Genomic DNA, 21,918 nt, shown 5'->3' on the forward strand with positions numbered 1-21,918 from the left:
GTTAACAATTGCTATTATATTTATTCAAAAATAAACATATCTAAGATCACAGATATGTTGTTTTTAACTACAATTTGAAAGCCAAAGTTACAAACAACAAAAATAACACGGCCGAGTTAGAAAGTTGACTCACGGAGCACACAGAGCTAAGAGTAACTGTTGTTGTTGTTTTTTTTTTTGTTTAGTTTTTCCAATTTGCCTCCTGTCTCTGCTTTTCATCTAGCTTTAGTATGTCAATTTTTAGCCTTGCTGTTTATATAAAGCAAACAAAAAAATACCCACCCCACTCAATTGCTAATAGGAAGTGAGGAGAAAGCATAACATATTGAAGTGGTTAGTGCCTTTTTCATCCATTAAATAAGCAAGCACATATAAAGAGATGAGATGGAGCAGGACTGAAAATGCAGGGCTGTGCCAGAAAGGGTTCTCACTAATTGATTAAAGCCCTTTTTGTCTGCGTCTAAAGTTTCCAAGCTATGAAAGGACAAGTGTTGCAGCACTGTTCAATATTCAAAGGGAAATGTTTGTTTTCTTTTCTTTTCTTTTGGGCTTTACTGATGTAATCTCCTAAAGCATATATGACAGAAAACTTGCTTAAACAAATACATATTTTCCTTCAAGACGTTTTCCAAAAGTAAAATAAGAAAATCATAACAGCAGCATAACAAGATAATAACCTCAGGCAGGTGCTGATGTAGCAAATCATGAATCAAAAAAATGAACAGCTCCCACAGATGATGAGTCTGATATATATATACAAAGACCTGCTGCATATTCTCATTTCTCAACCCTCAGAAATTCAACAGAGATTTTTGAATCGCTACATGTTCAGTTATATGATGAGTTGGTTCTCTCTCGCTGGAATGAATAATGAACTCTACAGTCCAGAACTAGTGATGAATGGTGCAGGTTCCCTTGGATGGTGCTAATAATACTTCATATTCAGTCATTATTATGTCCCTTCTGATGCATTTCTGTAGATTGTAGAGATTCCTCAGTAGTTAGTTGTCTTTATCTGCAAAAGTCTTTTTAGGCTTCTGTGAGTGGTCAAACTTAACATCAAGATTTCAGTTCTTTGTTTTAGATAAGCAGTTTATCTCATCTGGCATTATGTGTTAGATTGTGTTGTCTTTGATGCATTTGAAGCAGTCCAGAAGCAGTCTGGGAGAAATTAATTCCCTCTGATCAGAATGGTTTTAAAACTTTGCAGTCATTTATATTCACAACAACTATATAACTGACCAAAGGTGGTAATGCAGTCCTAGAATACGACCTCTTTGAGGGATTCGTTTAAAAATGAGCCGTTGCTTCAATCTGAAATAAATAGGTCAGTGAGGTTTTGCTCATTTGGGCTTTGTTCATTTAAATTCTGTACGTAAGACTACAGATCTGCTGGACGCTTTAACTGCCTTCTTTGTTTTTGTTTGCAGCATTATTTCTGAAGCCAAGGCATCCCATGGCCATAAAATGCCAACCCCAGGTCATGTTGCCATTCATGCCTGCAGTCCCTTTTACATGCCAAGCAGCTTTCTTGCTTCAAAGGAGGAGTTGTAGAAAAGTCATCCTTTTACTGTACAGTGACGGCTGGGACTTTCGTTCAGTAAGTTTGAAATAAATTTACCAAAGGAGGCAGCAAAGAAATCCGTGACCCTTTGTTTACTTATAGTGCTTTGCAAAAGTATCCACCCCACTTGGCCTTCTTTTGCATTTTGTCGCCTCACAACCTTGAATTAACATGGATTGTTGGAGGTTTTGCATTGTTTAATTTACAGAATTTAAATTGTGAAAGACAAGAAATAGGATAAAATTACAGAAAAGGTCAATGCATATGACTATTCAACCCCCTAAAGTCAATATTTTGTAGATCCACCTTTTGCGGCAATCACAGCTGCTGACGCCTATTTGGAGAGGCGTCTAGGAGCTGGGATGTTTTCCTATTCCTCCTAGCAAAACTGCTCCAGCTCCTTCAAGCTGGATGGGTTACTCTTGTGAACAGCAATCTTTAAGTCTGACTATGGATTTTCTATTGGATTGAGGTCTGGGTTTTGACTCGGCCATTCCAACACATTTACATGTTTCCCCTTAAAGAGCATATTGCAGGTTGGAGACCCCTGTGAATCAATGTGTAGGAAAATAATGTAGGAACTGAATTTTCATTGAAATACGCATAAATATATACTACAGTGACCTCCAGAGTTTTTTTTGTGAGAGTATTTTACTTCCACATCTGACAAAGCTGAACCGGAAGTGACGTAGCGGGAGGGACCGCGCTGAATTCCAACAATAGGAAAAATAATGGATCTTAATGTTAGTTGTGACACTGAAGAGGTTGTGAATGTGTATTCACACCAATATGACGGGCCACAGCCTTATAATTACGAACCCGTTAGGGGCCCCATGTTCTTTTGATTGACAGCTGAAACTCGCTTTTTAAAAGGCTGATTTATGGGTCCACGCTACACCAACGCAGACCCTACGGCGTAGGGTACGCGGCGACGCACGACGCTGCGTGCGCCGCGTAACCTATGCCGTAGGCTACTCCGTCGATTTTACGCGGAACCATAAATCAGCCTTTATTCACCGCAGCACCCGCCCGTGCGCCTTCCTGAAAGAAACTCTGAAAATTACTCCTAAAAGATGGGTGAGTACTTGTAATCTGTCTACGTTTGTACTTTCTAAACAGAAAAAAAGCTTATTATCTTCTCTTTTTTCTGATTAAATGCATCCGAAATAGCCAGGTATTTAAAAAAAACGAATATTTCCCCCCCTTCGTTTATAAAATAATTTGTATCCACATTACATCGTTGTTAAAAAAAAAAAAACCTTCCACACATAACCGAAGATATGCGTTTTCGACCACATTCATAAGCATTCCAAACCTGTAGATCATCTGGTCTTCCAGCCTCGCCACGGAGCTGCCGCGTTAAATCGACGCAGCCCTATGCCGTAGGGTACGCCGTAGGGCTACGCGTCGCCGCGTACCCTACGGCGTAGGCTCTGCGTCGGTGTAATGCAGTAAACGGTGGTCAAGAGCAGAGACCGTTTATTTAATAAATAGCTTGGAGGACAGATGGTGGATCATCTGTAGTTCTGTTGTAAACAAAGGTTGCACGTTAGACGTCAGACTCAGAGCAGATTTGTTGTTGTTTTGGAGCATAATGTGACGTTCGAAAATGCAAAACTCCGGTTGTCTCTGTCTACACGCATCTACATAAACAGAGTTTTCAAAAATCTTCACTTTGCCCGGAGTTTTTTTAAAGATTCGTTTATTTGCGTTTTCATGTGGATGACAGGTCCAAACGTAGGAAAAAATCTTCGTTTTAGCAGATACCGGCTACGTGTGTACGGGGTCTGCGCAGTCAGATGGGGCAGAGCTGTGGAGACGTCTCCCTGCTGCTGCGTCATATGACGCGGTGTTCGGAAAAAAAAGCGTTTGTAGGAGCTTTGCTAAAATCAGCCACTTTTTCCTCTGAATACGTGCGCTTATGTCTTGTAAAACATATTAAATCCTACATTAACTTCTCACATAGTCATTTTCACATAAGGTCAGGTATAATTTTTGAAAAAACCCTAATCTGCAATATGCTCTTTAAACCACTCGAGTGTTGCTTTAGCAGTGACCGCAAACAGGTCATTGTCCTGCTGGAACCTCCATCCTGGCCTCAAATCACAAACAAAGTGGTACAGGTTTTGCTCAAGAATATCCCTGTTTTTAATCACCACCCATCTTTCGCTCAACTCTGACTAGTTTCTCTGTCCCAGCTGCTGAAAAGCATCCCCACCACCATGTTTTACTGTTGGGATGGTGTTCTTTGGGTGATGTGATGTGTTGGGTTTGCGCGAGACAGCGTTTTCCTTGGTGGACGAAAAATTCAATTTTAGTCTCATCAGACCAGAGCACCTTCCCCCCATACTGTACATGTTGGGTGTCTCCCATATGCCTTTTCGCAAACTCAAGACGTACCACTTTGTTTTTTGCTGAAAGTAATGGCTTTCTTCTGGCCACATTCTACCATTAAGCCAAACTTTAAGCATACAGCTTATTGCCGTCCTATGTACAGATACTCAAGTCTTGGACCTCTGCAGCTCCTCCAGGGTTACCTTAGGTGTCTGTGCTGGCTCTCTGGTTAATGCCCTCCCTGCCCAGTCCATGAATTTTGGTGGGCAGCCATCTCTTGGCAGGTCTGCTGTTGTGCCATGTTCTTTCCATTTTGTTATGATAGATTTGATGGTGCTCCTGGGCAGTGTTGGTCAAGTTACTTTGAAAAAGTAATTAGTTACTGATTACTGATTACTGAACCAAAAAAGTAATCCTGTTACTTTACTGATTACTTATTTTCAAAAGTAATTAGTTACATTACTAGTTACTTTACTTAGTTACTTTTCAAAAACATGATGCACAACCTGAATACACTTTACTGGAACAATATAAAACAATAGAACTTTCAGTTTAATTGTATTCTTTGTGCATATTCCACCATATAAAATTAAATGACAATAAGTAAATGAAACGGTCTATTTTTAAACTTGTTTTTATTATTTTCAGTCTTAAATTTTTGCACATTGCGTCGAGCAAAATACAGCTCTCTCTGACTTGAACTACAATATAACCTGCGACAAGCTTCTTCAATTCAGCTGCACTAAGTCCCCTTGGTCTTACATCTAGTTTCACCTGTTTAGCAGCAGAGGGGCCACCAGCAGTTCGGTGGAGTCTGATGAGGCAGCCGGCGCTGCAGCCCCAGTGGGGGAGGAGGAATCCGGGGGTCTCGCAACGAGCTTTCCTCCCACACAGACTTTACAGCGGACGAGAATGTTTTTATCACTTTTGACCGAGTCAAACTCAAAATAATGTCTGTAATTCCAGGCGTTAAACGCCGCATGCTCCTGCTCTCTCTCGCACTCCATGTCGTCTCTGGTTTACCACTGAAGGCTGATTTATGGTTCCGCGCACCGACACAGCCTACGGCGTAGGGTACGCGGCGACGCTCACTGTACGGCGCGCGTCGCCGCGTACCCTACGCCGTACCCTACGGCGTATGCGCTGCGTCGATTTAACGCAGAACCATAATTCAGGCTTGACTTATGAGCGGCGCAAAGTCATGAGATATTTTCACAAAACAAATACTGCATTTAGTAACGCAGTAACGCAGCCTTCTTTCAGAAAAGTAAAGGTAATCTAATTACTGTTTTTGCAATTGTAATCCCTTACTTTACTTGTTACTTGAAAAAAGTAATCGGATTACAGTAACGCGTTACTTCTAACGCGTTTCTGCCCATCACTGCTCCTGGGGATAGATTGCATAAGATTTTGATATTTTTTTATAACCTAACCCTGACTTACTGTATACTTCTCAATAGGGCTGGGCGATATGGACCAAAAGTCATATCTCGATATTTTCTAGCTGAATGGCGATACTCGATATATATGGATATTTTTTCTGTGCCTTAATTGGGGTTTCCCCCAAAGCATTATAGCATAGCATCTCTGTTAGCTTCATTTTTTTCTGAGGCAAACCCTTAAAAAAACAGTCAGTTTTAATACAAAGCCTCGTGCCAAATGTCACACAGGTTCCTTTATTAACAGAGGTCTGTACAATATCAACATGTATAAAACAAATGAAATAAAAATAAACTGCCTGCATATATAGAATAAAAATGCTTCATGAATAAAATAAAACAAATATCCCTTTCCTGCATAACAATTAAATTAAAATACACTGTGCAATTAATACAATGTAGACAGTAACAGGCAGACTTTTCCACTGAGGTTGACAGTTGTGCAAATAACAAAACATTTGTGCAAATCTCAAATAAAACATTCAAGTCAATTTGTCACAAAATAAGCTATATCAAAATCATTAAAAAAAAAATGTAAAAAAAAAAAATTAAATCGATATAAACGATATTGTCTCGTACCATATCGTGTTTGAAAATATATCGATATATATTAAAATCTCGATACATCGCCCAGCCCTACTTCTCAACAACTTCATCCCTTACTTGTTTGGAGAGTTCCTTGGTCTCCATGGCTGTATTTGATTAATGGTGCCTCTTACTAGGTGTTGCAGCCTGTGAAGCCTTTCAAAAAAGGTGTGTATATGTAATGACAGATCATGTGACGCTTAGATTGCACACAGGTGGATATCATTTCACTAGATGTGACTTCTTTAGTTAATTGGTTTGCATCACAAAGGGGGTGAATACATATGCCCATGCCCATTTTCAGTTTATTATTTCTAAAAAATAGAATTACAGGGCTTAAAGTATTCCGGCACTGTGCCGGATCTCCGGCGTATGGATTTTTTTTTCTCTGCGTACGGAGTTTGTTTTTAGTTTAGTTTATTTATTTGCACATAAAAAAAATATACAACCGCCAAAAATTCAGACAAACAGTATGTAGAAAAAAAAGGAAACAACAAAAAAAAGAAATACAATGTAACAGAAAAAATGTGCAGGAGGAACCAAAAAAACCCATAATGGTTTGTCGAGTGGTCCTCCTATAATGAAACAAACAATATCTACAGAGATATGTAAAACATAGGACAACTAAGGAGAATAAGCTAAATTACTAGAAAAACAGGAATCTAATGAGGGTGTGCAAAGAAGTTCTGGAAATTAGTTGTTTTGCTACGCTGGGTTAGCAAAAAAGTTGTGATTTGTTTTTTGAAATTATTTTTGCTCGAGCATTCTCTAATATTGAGTTGTAAGGTGTTCCAATAAAGAGGACCTCTGAACCTAACTGAAAATTGGGAAAAAGTAGTCCTGCAAAAGGTGGGATGGACTTGAACGTGACAAATTCCTATGTGTGTTACACAAATGGCAAATAAAGTAATCTGAATCTGAATCTGAATCTGAATGGAGATTGTTTGCAGACCTAGTATTAAAGTGATGAATTTGGGAATTGAATTGAAATAAAGAATGAAAACAGGTTGGAAGTAGCTTGTGGATGGATTGATAGACAAAAAGACAAATCTGAAAAACATTTACAGCAGAAATAGGGAGAATACTTAGGCATTGGAACAATAGGGTGGATCTAGTAATTCTATTGAAAAATGTAATCATTTTGATAAAACATTTTTACAGGATTAAGATACAGTTGAGGAGTTTGACTGCTTTTTAAAATATAAATGAAAAGATGAGTAACTTTAACGTTTTATATTTAAATACAGTATGTGTTGATAGGCTACGGGATATTGTCAGTTTGAGTCAGCCAAGTTCGTCTACCAATGGAATGAGAGGAAAGCAGCTCTCGCGCTCAACCAAACTAAAACTAGCCAATCAGAAATAGAGCGGGGGCGGATCTATGACACCAGCAGGGTGCAGTGCGGTGTATTTCAGTCCGCAGGAACACGAACACTTATGTATCACCGACTTCAAGATGGAGAAAAACTTCATGAAGTCTGAAGGGTTTGGCCGATAAAGTACTGAAAATTAAATGGCGCTGGGCATGGATGGGAGAAATGAGCGGAGACGGCAGGTGTTTTGGTAGCTGGTGCCAGAAGCTAAGAGAGCCAGGTGCTTTTGCACGCTCTGCTCTAAAAAGCTAATGTGCGCCAGCAGCGGGGAAAAAGTTGTACCTCGCCACGAAGGAGATCCCGCTCATATCTGCTGTCCGCGGATGCGAACATCCGTGTGTGCTCGTTCATTGCTGAACATGATGTATCCTTCACTATTGCTTAACCGCTTGTAAACCTATGTAAAAAGTTAACTGTTGATAAAAAAGCTTTGACGAACCTGACCATTTCTTATCAGCATGCCAGTTATATGAATACACATGGCATACATACCTGTCAAGTTTTGGATTTGAAAATAAGGGGACATTTTCCTCCACCTGCTGTCCTACCAGCTAGACCGAGATCCAGTATTACATTTTAAGATATTTAAAATATATACTTGTAAATCACTTACAAACTACAATTATTTGATCTTTATATACCTTTATATACTGTACCATTCCTATGAATGTAATTTCTATAATAGAGCCTAAATGAAAACACAAAGGGGAATTAAAGCACATTTATTTATTTATTTTAAATATTTTCATTTTATACACAAATTGAATGTCTTCAAGTAAAACATTTTCTTTTAATTTGTCATTTTCACTCATGTGGGTCTCTGGCTCCCATTTTTAGATATATTTACATGAAGTCTTCACTTTTCTGGCAGAAATGTCTTCTCTCTCGTTACATCCACCTATCTGATTTGTTTTTCCAAGTTTGTTCCCTTTGTTGCCACAAGGTTAGTGACAATTCAGTTTGGAGAGGCACAATAATCCTTTTTTTAAATTACTATATTATAAAACGGGAAATTTACGAGAAAATACTAATACGGGAGGACGGTGGGAAAGAGGGGTAAAATACGGTAGTTTCCCGGCCTACTTGACAGGTATTAGCATAGTACCAGAGTTTAAAAATACGGCTATTAGAGAAGCTCAAAGCATGGACAAAATTATGAATGTACTTGTTCGCTTTTTTCATGATGATAAGGCCAGAGTAACAACTCAACATCTGGCAAGCAGAAAAGTCAATCTTGCCAATGCTTCAGCACTACTGGAACTAGAAGATGTCCTGCAGTCTTATGAGCTTGAGTGGAAACAAGTCACAAGTTTTCTACTGGACAATTGTGTCGTTATGAAGGGAAAGAGGACTGGACTTGAGACACGAGCTAGGAGGGAGAACCCCAGCAACCACCTCCTCTGGGCCAGCCAGGTTCTTTCCCCTCTTTTATTCTTCAACTGTTGCACTGTACAGTAAGTGTTTTGCAAATTTAAAAAAAAAATAGTGGAAGTGATACATATAAATATTGTCCATTACTTAATTAAATTGTTGCTAATCAATAATTCCACCAATTAATTAGCCTGCCTGAGTTTCACCTGCCCTTATAACATTATGACCTTTAAAATATTCATATTTTGGATTGTAGGTCCTCGTATACCCCGTCAAACACAATGACAACTAGCAAAACTTGATATCAAAAGCACCCATAGTGAAAAGGAAAATAATATTCAAAAGTTGTCATTTTTGTTGCTTGCCAAATTGCCGAGCGCATGTGCCCCTGCTCCCAGAAAAAAGTTCAGGTGCAGGATTTTTTTTTTACTTTAAGCCCTGGATTTATGTATACATTTTTCTAATTTCACTTCAGCAACTTGGACTATTGTGTTCTGATCCATCACATAAAATTCACATTAAAATAACATTGAACTAAAGGCTATAATGTAACAAAATACGTAAAAAGCGAGGGGGAGTGAATACTTTTGCAAGACACTGTATCTGCCTTGCATGTTTTTCCTTTGTGGAATAAATCTAATTAAATCAGATTGAAATCTGAATGTTTCCAATCCATGACAAAGTCAGCTGTGACTAAAGGCTCAGATGTGCTGAGGCTGAAATTGGATTTCAGCTCTGTGACTTATTTAGCCAGTCTTGACCTGAAGTAAAATACTCATGCCACCGGGGAGCTGACACCTTCTGCATCAAGTCCAATTTACTGTATAGTGACATGATCTGACACTGCAGACAGTGTTGTTAATAGTGTCCTATACTTCTGAAAAGATATTTTCTTTTTTATTTTAGTTGTGCCTGGGGAGAGGAGGCAAGAGACCCTACCACATATGATCAGTGGACCTCTTGGACTTCCATTATGGTGTGAAATAAACCCCAAAGATAGATAACCAGTGTAAATTATTCCCATCTTCATCATTCACATCTCCACACTGTCAAAATAATGATATACAGAAAACCATCTTCATATTCAGATCAAAGCTTTCTGTAGGCTGAGTACAGAGGGTTTGTTTCTGCTCTACTTTTTTTTTTTTTAAATGTATAAATAAAGATGAGTGAAACATTCATGGAGTGTCACATTTTTTGTTTTTCAGAGCTGGGTTTTTTGTTGTTTTTTTTTCACCTCTTGAATGAGCGCCCGTTTAACGATGTGATTCCAAACAGTGCATTCGCTATCACCTTGTTGCATGTGTTTCGAGAAAAATTGATAGAGGTTTCAGTAATTTGCCTGTCAGACTTGAAATGAGGCTCTGTAGTGTGACAGAGGCAGGAAGAAAGTAGTGGTCAAGTTCTGCTTGAACCATTTGGCCATGAGAGCTTTAAATCAGAGATGTGAAGGAACAGGGGACTGCAGGGAATTGCTACTGACATTAATTTAGCAGTGCGTCCAGATGTGTTTTTTTATGCGCTCCCTGTTCTGCTAGAGCCTCTCTTGAGTGCTGCAATGTAAATGTTGTGTGTATATGTGTGTATATGTGTGTGTTTGTGCGTCAAGTGAATAGTCCTCACGTGTCTTGTGTGCAAACAGAGATAATTTAGCGTTCTGCATGGGAATCCATCCACACTTTGTGTCTGCAATGCCAGCAAGCCAAATTATACCGCATGGACAAGCAGGAGGGCTGCTGGGTCTGCTGCAGTCATTAGAAGGAAAACATGTTTTTTTTTTTCTTTCTGTAGTCCTTGAGCTTTGGGAGCAAGAGACTGCTACATGGAGAAACAACGTGGTGGTATTTAAACTCCATCTTGCTCTCAATTCTGAACCCATCCTCTTCTGTCAGTGATTGTGTTTTATAAATCTCTCAAGCTTGAGATTGAATCAACTGAAATGAAGTCCTCCATGGCACTCATATTCAACATACTTCTTTAAATGACTGCAGTCTCTTCATTTGACAGTGAAAATGTAGTTACATTTTTTGATAATACAGGAGCTTTCTCTGACCTCTCTCTACAGGATTGGCCTTCTGCTTCTGGACATGCCTCTGGACAGAGAGACCACTGATCAGTACCGTTTGATTGTCACAGCGTCCGACGGCAACCCTGGAGGGGTGAGGCAGGACCTTTCTTCTTTTTCCTTAATTCCTTTATCAAACTATTAAGCTGATCCTTCAGGGTCGGTCATCTCATGACATGTAGACCAAATGAACATCATCTCAAACAAGTTTGACTTTCTTTTCATTGGAAAAGAGAAAGCAAGAGTTTAAAACTTTATTTTTTTCACCAAGTATGCAGAAGCATTCAAAGTTAAGAGGACAACAGTGAAATAATGACAAGCTGCTCATTCAATACCGTAATCTGTTTTTCATCATCTTTCGTGCCCTGTCCATGACAGCCAATGTGAAAAGAAATAAGAATACATCTCCACAAGTTTTACCGCCTGTGTCTTTTGCCACAACGACACTATCATCAGCACGTATTATGTATACTAACCATAATTTTATATTAAGCTTACAAAATATCGTGTGTACCTGTAAAAAGCTGCTGCCCATTCAATTCCATCAAAAGCACCTAGAAATGCACGGGGCAGAGTCTTTACGATTTAGCTTTGGGAAACGGCAGTTACGAACCAAATGTGAATGCTGGCTGCTTGGTCTCCCATGGGGAGTGATAATAGCATGAACTGTCTTAATTTAATTAGACTTCTCTGCAGTTCTCTGCAGCTGTCTCTGTTCGAGGCAGAGGTGAAATGCAGTTCCCTTTTTAAGATGCAGTGTGTGATGGGTAATGAACATTAGCTGATGAGCTGTCACAATTACTGCCTTTTTCACTAGAATAAGCAGACACAGTATGTCCTCATACAGTAAATGTATGTCTTCCTTTATATGCTCTGCAATACAGCGGGAGGGAGATAGTTATAGACAGTGACAGATGTAGAGGAAAGAGGAAGTGAATCATGAGGTTGATGGCTCACCTTACAGATTGAAGTAGCTAAAAACTGTTGTTGTTTGTCTTAGAGCTGATAGACAGGTTAGTCAGATAAATACCTTTGCATAATGTATGTTATTTAGTGTTCTGACATACTTTGTTCAGAGTATAGCCCTAAATCAGATAACTCTGGGGCTGTATGGAAAATGCTAATAAAAAAAAAAGAAAAAACAGTGTTGCACTATCTAATATTTTCATGGACCGCCTTATTTATTGATCATGTCATGCATTTGCACTGGCATCATTTCAATAACCTTATGCAATATATGCAAGATTGATTTCCATCTAAAGTTGAATTAAATTTTCCATGCCAATTTGTACTGAGGGTACAGTCTGCAGTGTAAAGTCTTGTGATATCCCAAAGACTGTCACTGGGGTTAGAGTCTGGATTTTGTGCTGCCCAATCCATGTGTGTAAAATATGCATCATACTCCTTGAAAAAAGTCTCACCATGTACGCTTGATGAATCCTGGAATTGTCATCTTGGAATATCCTTGTGCTTCTAGGGACAAAATTAAAACAATTCTAATAATAGGAGAAAGGAAAAAAAAAAGAAGTTAATTCAGGATATTCAAGTAGTCAGCTCACTTCACTTTTTGGGCGTATGCCATTGATACACAGACGTGACCGACAGAAGCAACCCCTGATCATAACGCAGCCCCCTCAGGCTTGTACAGTAAGGCACTCCTCATGATGCCTGCATCCCCTCATCTGTTGCCTAATGGTCCTATCACTCTGAAACAGGGTAAATCTAGGCTCATCGGGCCACATTGCTTCTTCCATTGCTCTTGAGAGCTATCTCTGTTCTCTTTTTTTCTATCACCCTTACTGACATGAAAACACGGGAAAACACTTACACTGATTTCATATCGATCCCTGAAGTCTGTTTCAAATTGAAGGCTTTTTGAGATTTTAAGAATGTCTGCTTTCTGTGGACTGATAAAGTTAAAATAAAATGTACAGACTGCAACAACCAGAAGAGAAAATGCTCCAAACCAGAGATAAACGATGACTGTAAATAGATAAATAAATATGTTGAATTTTTGCCACTTGTGAATTAGATTCTTAAGAAAGTTGGTTGTTCTTAGACACTCATATACGTGCATTTCAATGTGAAACTAGGAAAAGGGGACAGATCTGAGATGTAAGCCAATAGAGAAAAGGACCAGGATAGCAGGGATTTGGATGTGTAATTAGCACAGAACTTTGGTAACCACGGAAACGTAACACAAGTAGTGATGAAAGCTGTCTCCCACCAGTGTTAATCGTCTCTCAATTCAGCGTAATTTGCAAGCACACATACACACTTAAACCTTCATTCTAACATTATCTCCTCTTGCATAAAACTAATCATTATCTTCTGTTATAAATTGTAAAATTTGTATTCTCACCAGTACAAGCTTTAAATCAACACAGCCAAGCTTGGATCCCAGAAATTCATCCAGGATTATCCACAGCAAGAGAGTATATGACTCCCAACAACAAAATGATATCAGTCGCTGCAACAACAACACAGTGAATCAGGGTCATCCACCTCTGAATCTGTGGGATCAGGGTCTCGTCTATGTCATGTTAAATAACTTATAGCAGCTCATTAATTATATGTGTCCATAGAGGTGAGTCTTTTTTTTTTCCTTTAGTTCATCTTGGTATGGCTGTTGTTATATTATGCCGAACTAATTGGTGTGAGATCCACTTTATGATGAAAAGCAGATCTCATTAAAGCAGTGGCTGTGAGCTCCAACCTCTGCATTGGTAGCCATACCTCATCATACATGATTGTATATATCAAAGAAGTTACAACAAAGAACAATAGGGAGTCCGCGATGAATGAGGAAATGTAGCTAGCATTAAGTAGGTCATTTCTCTCTTCTTCCCTGACATGTGTCGAATGTCTCATTTTCCAGGAAAACTTCAAATAGTGGCATCCTGTGAAGTATTCTATCCTGCAGAGGACAATTCCTCCCTGAGCAACCGATTCTTTCTCCCCTAAAAGGAGACAGGCATGTTCGCCACAGGATACTGAGAGGATATACAGTAGACTGTGCATATTCAGCTCCTTTTTCTTTTATATATGTTGATTTATAGAAGTGCTTTATAAGTATGACCTGTGTCATTGTTTGAAGGTCACCATCAGTACAATTGTCCACACTGGCCTTGCAAATGAATGAATCAAATTAATTGCAATGAGGGTTTAGTTTTGCTCAATGAGCTATGAGATCAAATGCTGATAAGAAACTTGAATATATGCATTTAATTTAGTGCAATGTAAAGATTGCAATTGGTAAAACATAGTCATGTGAAAAGGAAAAGAAAAAGGACAGCGTTTCATACATGTTAAGATTACAGTTAATTAAAATCTGGCACGGCGTGTGAAGCCATCTAGGGGGACCGGACCAGACAAAGGGCGAGTTGTTTAAATAATTAAACTATGTTTATTACAAAAACAAAAGCCAAGAGTAGACCAAGGGAGTTACTCCTGGGGTAACAGGAAACTGAGGCGGAGAGGGAGGATTAATGAGCAGGTCCTGTTGGAGGGATATGTCCAGAGGAGAGAGGTGTACATGTGCTTACTGGATCCAGTAGGGTTCCAGGTGCTGAGGGGAAAGTGTTAGCTGTGCGTCTGGTCAAGACTCTGTCGGTGGGTCAGGCAGGCATGTAGATGAGGCAGTAATCCAGGTAAATGCAGAAATGGATAATCCATAGAATAGAGGAGGGTAGGTTGGTTCAACAAATCTCTTTTGGCGGGGGGGGGGGGGGGGGACTTGAGACCAATGCTTGAAGGAACCAAAATTACCACTACAGTAGCTGAATAATGCAGCGGAGGCTGGTTGCTCCTGCTCGTATTAAGTAGTGGCTGAGAAGATTGGATCATGACATGCAGGTGCGCAAGCGGGAACAAGCCAAGCGGTGCCTCGGGATTCTGGGAAGCCCGTTAGCCCCACCTAGAGATCACAAGCAGCACAGCCAAGACATGATCATGACAAAATCCGATAACTTTTACCAATAAAGAACTGTTTAAAGGAGCTTGAGGCCGGATTGTGGCAGGATTTATGAAAAAAATCCATATACATTTTAAGTTTTCTAGTAATAATGTCAGATTAAGCGTTCCAAACCCAAAAGAATGTTTCCTCTAGTGTATCTCTCCTTTGCCTTGAACAGGCTGTGTGCTGCAAAATGTGCTGCGATTCTGCAATTCGGCTGCATGCACGTTCTCCCCGTTCTCCCGTGCCGGCTTCACTGTTGTCTGCAGTACCCCCAATGGCCGTCGTGGTGAAGGGTGGCGCTAGAGAGTCTCATTTCTTAAAAGGAGCCTCATGCTCCTTTAACATCAGGCAGCTAATTACAAACAACTTTTTACCAGTTTCCACTTTTCATAATATTTGGAAATGTTAACAGAGCTAAACATAACCTTGAACTGGGACAGTAGTCTTCTGAATCACTTCTGGACAATTCTGTAGTAGGTGTGTCTCAGAGATCATTTTTTGGTCAACTTCTAGAAGCAGGAATTTAAGACCAGCTATGAAACACAACAACTACAAGACTGCTTTGACTTAATAGACTGTAGTGTTTAAAATAGGAACTGGCAACTTGGGCAAACTGTACTTGCCGACATCCCACACCAAGTTTTTTTATGACGTGTTCTTGCCAAGGCCTACTGTGCATAGAACAATAAAGCTTGGTTCACAAGCCAAACTGAATCAACTTTGCCAGGGTTGCTTACAAAGGAGGGGGCTGGCTACTATAAAAGAAGACTAGGATAATGAAATCAAAAGGCTGAAGAGAAGTTAAACTGAAAAGCTGAAACACTAGTTTACATTTAATGATCCTGTATTAGTTAGAAAAGGCCTGCCAGGCCTCACTAACAAGCAAATAAAAAATGTTGGCGCTTTGGGGATGAGAGTGGTGTGGCAGCCAGATCTAATAAAAGTTGCATTGTTTAAAATGTACCCATGCTAATATGGATGTCTAACTGTATCCTGAAAAGTACACTCATGGCAACTCCCTTCCCCTCTGATCTCAAGGCTGCACTCCAGGGATGTGAGGGGGGATATCACCCCCCACTTCTAGAGACAGTCAGTAAAACGTAATGCCCAAAAGCGGGTCTTTGCTATGTTAAAGCAGATGCTGAACAACTGAATCCTATTGTCACTCAGATCTTCAACAGATCCCTTGAGCTACTGTGTACCAAATTGTCATCTATTTCAAATCCATCGTTCATGTCCCCGAGAAACCCCTTAGCCACAGGATTGAATGACTAAGGATTGAAAGCCTGTTTACCCTGAACTCAGTAGATATGAAGTCCTTTAAAGGTCCAATATCATACTGATCTGTATTCATATTGATTTAACACCAAAGCAGTTCTTTTACCTTGATTTCAACTAAAAAGCTCTCTAGGTCTGTTGGATTTTGTAGCCTAAATCTCTCTTAAGTCTCGCCTTACGTTTATCAGTGGATAACTAACCTTCCTAACAGGGATGAAATTGCAGGTGTAGCTTGGTAAAGTCTTTTCCAGCTTTGAAAGGTGAGCACAGATGCTGCTCAAGGACATCTTCTCCCCACGTTTCCCTCTCTGTTATCACAATATCACAATGACTGCGCTACAGTGGACTCTGTTATCTGTTAGAGACTCTTCAACTTTGCAGATGAAACCTTAGTGTTGATGGTGGCAAATCTGCAGAAGATATCCCCATGCAGTGCTATCTGAGTTCATCAGACCAGTTTCAACTGTGAAGACTTAATTTCACAGGAAGTAGCATTTCCCAGGCATTTCCCTGTGACAGGAGGTGGTGAACCTATTGTGAACTGTGATTATATTTCATTACTTCTCATACATGATGAGGGTTAGATTCTTTTTTTCAGTTGCAATGAGTGAGTTAACCTTTTATTTTAAATGGCAACTTAAGCTTGCAGTTAGAAGGAGGAAAAGATGTGATAATCAGCTTTTATGCATTGAGATATGGTTTTCTTTCTTTCTGTAGTCAGCGCATAATCACATACAGCACAGCTTTCAGCTTAGAAGTGATATATAAATATATTTTCCCCCTCTCTCTCTTATGCATTTTTTAATTCGGTAAGTATTTGTTGCCTGCTTACTCTGAGAAGATAATCCCTTGTGCTGTAGACCACTGATGGGAGTCAGAGTGAAGCATGTACCTGTGTCAGTGAGTACATCTGACTGCATGTGGATTATATATTTTAAGACAAAATCAACAGACACAGCAGATGCAGGATGTGCTAAATTCATTTTCAGGTATTTGAAGATTCTGTTAGTGGATGCTTTTGTCTATCCCTTTGGGACATTTCAGAAACATTAGTCAAGCAAACATGCTGACCTTTCAAAACTGTTTTCTTTTATACTTGTTATTATAGAGCTGCTTGTTCAAAAAGCCTAGCTTTTTATGGAATTTAATCACTTTTAACATTTCCTCCCGACAAGTTATGAGTTTAATTTTGATTTATTTGTTTCCTTACCAGCTCAATTTGTTGTAATTGATTGGAATTTTTTTTTTTTCAATCAATGATGGATTATATTGTGGGTGTAGTTTAGTGGTATCTTGAAATAGATGATTATTTTAGTTTTTTTTTTTTCAATATTTTTATTTTTATTTCTTTCCCATTTTATCACCCAGTGCCCCTACCTAAGTCAGTCCTGAACATTGCTCTCTCTGCCAACCCCGGGAGGAACCTACACTGAGCTCAAGTCTCCTCCTTACTTGAGGAGTGAGCGGGTCACTTCTTTTCACCAGACAGGGTGGGGTTTCTCCGGCCGGACGTAGCGCGTGGAAGGATCACGTTATTCCGGCCGGATCCTCCCCACCCCATCTGGCGCCCCGGTTGGCCAGAGGGGCATGTATAGCCCAGGACTGTGTGCATGTTTTTGTGAGGGTAGCTCACATTAGCTACCCAAGGGAACACGGGGAGAACATGCAAACTCCACACAGAAAGGCCCTTTCACCAACCCCACCCAGGGTGTGGACGCCGAAGTCATGGTGGAACTAACACGCACTCAACGTCCCCGGCGAAAATTGAACCCAGGTCCTTCTAGCTGTGAGACGGCTGCACTACCAGCTATAGATGATGATTCTGACATCAAATCATAAGCCCCTTTTACATTATCTAATACACCGCGTTTAAAGCGCAGATATAACGTGTTGTGTGCACCTCTACATTGACCGATGCAGGGTGGCGAGCAAAGCTGCCCTACGAATAACACGCCTCCAAGGGTCTTAACCGCGAGTCAGGTCTAATATATACGGAACTAAAGCGGGGTGGCAGGTCGATGGTAGGATTGGGCATCGAGAACTGGTTCTCAAAGAGAACCGGTCTGCCTAACGATTACGTTAATAGGTTCTGCCAACCTCTTGTATTAATGAAATTTAACGTATAATGTATAATATTGCGTTTTAGTTATTATAGTTTCTTGCCCAAAACGTGATGTGGAATTTTGATTTAATCTTTTAATATTTTTTTGTATTCTTTACTTTTAATTAATGCTCAAAATGTAGTCACAATGTGATGTTTTCCTGCTTTCTTTTTTTTCCCCTTAGACATCCACAGCTACAGTGAACATAGTAGTGACAGATGTCAATGATAACGACCCTGAGTTTGACCACACCATCACTACTAATTTTACTGTCCGTGAAGAAGAGGCCAATTCATTCGTAGGAGAAGTCAGGGTGAGTATGACAAACCTTTTTTAAGACCTTTTTTATTTCTAAGTACAACTTGCCTTTATACTTCACTGTTGCTATTGGATCATGACTGTAGCTCAGCTGCCCATTAAAACCTGTCTTGGCTTTATTTGAGGTAGTTGACCCAAAGCTGCCTCGCTGCTGGTTGCCTTGGCTGAGCTTTAGCATGGAGACAGATTAAATTTTTTAATTATTGGTGTGGATTAATTGGTATGTTTGTAAATGGATTCATTATGGAACTAGGATAGCTGATATCCCCTGACTATGCACAGGCATACAATATGATAGCTTAAGGAATTCAGTCAAGGCTTTTTGTCCTATACTCATTATTTTCCATTATTGCACCAATGTTTGGTACATTTTTCACAAAAATCTTAATTTTTACACATAGCATATACACAACCCAATTTTAGACCTAATATAGGCAAAAATTTGGCTTTGAAATGTTTTATATTTAATAATGTTACATGTGTGGGAGATGAGCTGATTCAAGTGCAAAAGTTATTGTGCAAAAAAAAATAACATCTCACCTTTTTCACATTAATCATTATTTGTTTAACATGACTGAAGCCAAAAAGAAGAACAAATCTTATGGACAATACTAAATACCCCCCCCCCCCCCCCGCTTGGTCTCATAGACTTCAATAAGGTAATTTGTAGGCAGATCCTGCTCATCAGGTCATAAGCAATGGTCTTTGAAAAGCAATTGTTGCTGCACAACAGTTTAGAAATGGTCATAAATCACATTGAACATATGAGACCAAAGTTAAAGTATTTGGCCTTAACATGTTTGCCCATAACCAAGCTCTGCATTTAAGTAGGAATACCTCAGACTCACTGCCAAGCACGCCAGTGGAGGGGGTCTTGATTTGGAGTTGATTTGCAGCTACAGTGCCTGGACACTTTCCAACCATTGAGTTCACCATGACCTATTTTGTATACCACAGTAGCCGAGAGGCAAATGTGAGACCCTCTGTTTAGCAGCTTAGTTGAAATTGATGATAGAAGTTGATCAGAATCAACGGGCTGAAAATTAGAATCCAGGTTTTGTAATGGCTTACTCAAAGTCCAGAACTCAGTTCGATTGACACACTGAGTACAGGAGAGATGAATGTACCGTATTTTCGCGACCATAAGGCGCAACTTTTTTTTTTTTTTTTTTTTTTAAATGTGCCGGGCGCCTTAAGAAACGGTGCGCCGTGTCTATTACCTGAATTACGGTAATGTAAGGCCGGCCATGAGAACGGTAAAGGGAGAAGGGGGCGGGTGAAGCTGAATGAGACCATCCACTGAGCTGTTTAATGCGAAACAGAAGATGAAAACTTTTAAGGATTTGCTTGATGTGTAAAGTGAAATAAAATACAATCAAACTAAGTTTTGCTCCCGCTCTATTTAAATAAGCACACTTGTTCTGCAGCGTGCGTGTGTTTTGCATGTCGGAACCGGTGACTTTCCCCGGTTAAAGCAGCGGCTGGAGCAGCGCGGTGATGGGCGCTGCTGCAACCCGACTTCCTGGTTCCCCAAGCGGTCCAATCGACCTGGTTCCTGGCCGCTTTGCGAGCAGAGATTTCTGGGGTCTGTCTCAGGTCTGATCAGCTTCACCCTCCGAAATTTGCAGCCAAATCTGTCGGTTACAAACCCGGTACCGGACCCCGACATGCGCGGGTGTGTATTCGCGGCGACACACACAGATTCTCATTCATGTAGCGCTGGACTGGCGCAGCTGATGGACAGAAACCTATGGTGATTTTTAAAAGAAAAACTTTGCATAAGACGTTTCCAGCCGGAGTCATTATAAGGGCGAATGGAAAGGGGGGGCTGGATGAAGGGATGATGATGATCAGGTGGCTGAGACAGGTCTGGAAATTCGGACTGGAGCTCCTGTCGGATACAAACCCCGGTACCGGCTCCCCGACAGCGCGTGTGTGAGCGGGTCCAGCGCGGGGGAGCAGACGGGGAGCGGACCCGGGACCAGCGCGGAGCGGGACCCGGGACCCGGGACGCGGGACGCGGGACCCGGGACGCGGGACCCGGGACGCGGGACCCGGGACGCGGGACCCGGGACCGCTGCGGTCGGGATCCGCAGCACAACGCAGCACAACGGGGTATGAAACGTTTATTTTCTTACCTTTATTTATTCAGGGGTCTGTCCCAGGTCGGACCAACTTCACCCTGCGAGATTTTCAGGCAAAACTGTCGGTTTGATCTCCGGTAACCAAGATGCAGAGGATGCGCTCAGGAGCCGCCAGGCTCCCGCCGCGGGTTTGCCGGGCCAGGGCTCACCATCCCCGGGGCAGATCCGGCCGAAAGGCCGCTGGTCTTTCCCCGGGAGCCCTTGCTCACATACAGGTGGGTGGCTTCGGTCCCAGCCGGTCCGAACAGGTCACATTCCAGGTTAAAGCCGCTGTGACGCGCGCTGCTCCACCCCGCTGGGGAGAGACGGGCTTTGCGCAGTGGAGGATCCGCACAACGGGGTATGAAAAGTTTATTTACTGTTGTGCAGAAAGTGTCTGACACCGAGGAAATTCGGACTGGCGCAGCTGAATTAGCGGAGCTCTTTAATGCAGAAACAGAGGTTTTGCTCCCGCTCTATTTTTTAAATAAGCGCTTGTGTGCTTGTGTGTGCGTTCTGCATGTGTGTGCGTTCTGCAGCGGGTGTGTGTGTTTTCCGGCCGGCGTGTTTTGCGGCACGCGTGTGTGCAGCTCTGCTCTGTAGACTGCGCCTTTTGGGTCGGTGCGCCATATGTATGTTTTAAATCTAAAAATGACACACAAAAATGAGGGTGCGCCTTTCCACACGGTGCGCCGAATGGTCGCGAAATTACGGTAAGCGTAAATCTAAAAACCAACTGAAGCAACATTGTAAAAAAGAATGGGCCATAATTCCTCCACAAAAATGTTATGCTGTGTCAGAGGTTGTGGGAACTACTATAATAAGATAATTTTTAATTATATTCTTGAACTAAAAACAGATAATAAAAAATAGTGGTACTAAGCTTTTACAAAACTATATGAAACATGGTTGAAATTTAACTAATAGATATATTTTGGAACATTGCCTGTGCATTTGTGTAGATGAAGTTATGTACAAATATATGTTGTGCAGATTTTAAAACTGCTTGTATCTTCAAAGTGACATTCAGTGGGGCAAAAAAGTATTTAGTCAGCTACCAATTGTGCAAGTATCCCACTTAAAAAGATGAGAGAGGCCTGTAATTTTCATCATAGGTACATTTCAACTATGAAAGACAGAATGGGGGGAAAGAATCCAGCCAATTTTTTTCCCCACCCCTAATAACAAAGTAAATGAACTTTTGTTATTGACCAAATACTTATTTTCCACTTTAATTTGCAAATCTTTAAAAATCAGACAATATGATTTTCTGGATTTTCTTTCTTTCATTCTGTCTCTCATAGTTGAGATATACCTGTGATGAAAATTACAGGCCTCTTATCTTTTTAAGTGGGAGAATTTGCACAACTAGTGTCTGACTAAATACTTTTTTGCCCCACAGTAAATG

General features: G+C 40.6%; 1 protein-coding gene across 1 annotated transcript in view; it reads left to right on the forward strand.

The window, feature by feature from the left end:
* Positions 1 to 21,918, forward strand: part of LOC133464094 (protocadherin-15-like) — a 215,822-nt gene that overhangs the window by 97,821 nt on the left and 96,083 nt on the right. The window contains exons 18-19 of the mRNA XM_061746074.1: positions 10,732 to 10,825; positions 18,254 to 18,382. Coding sequence (XP_061602058.1) covers positions 10,732 to 10,825; positions 18,254 to 18,382 — 223 coding nt within the window. The remainder of the gene's footprint in view (positions 1 to 10,731; positions 10,826 to 18,253; positions 18,383 to 21,918) is intronic.

This window comes from Cololabis saira, chromosome 17 (genome assembly GCF_033807715.1).
Source record: "Cololabis saira isolate AMF1-May2022 chromosome 17, fColSai1.1, whole genome shotgun sequence".
In the NCBI taxonomy this organism is placed as follows: Eukaryota; Metazoa; Chordata; class Actinopteri; order Beloniformes; family Belonidae; genus Cololabis; species Cololabis saira.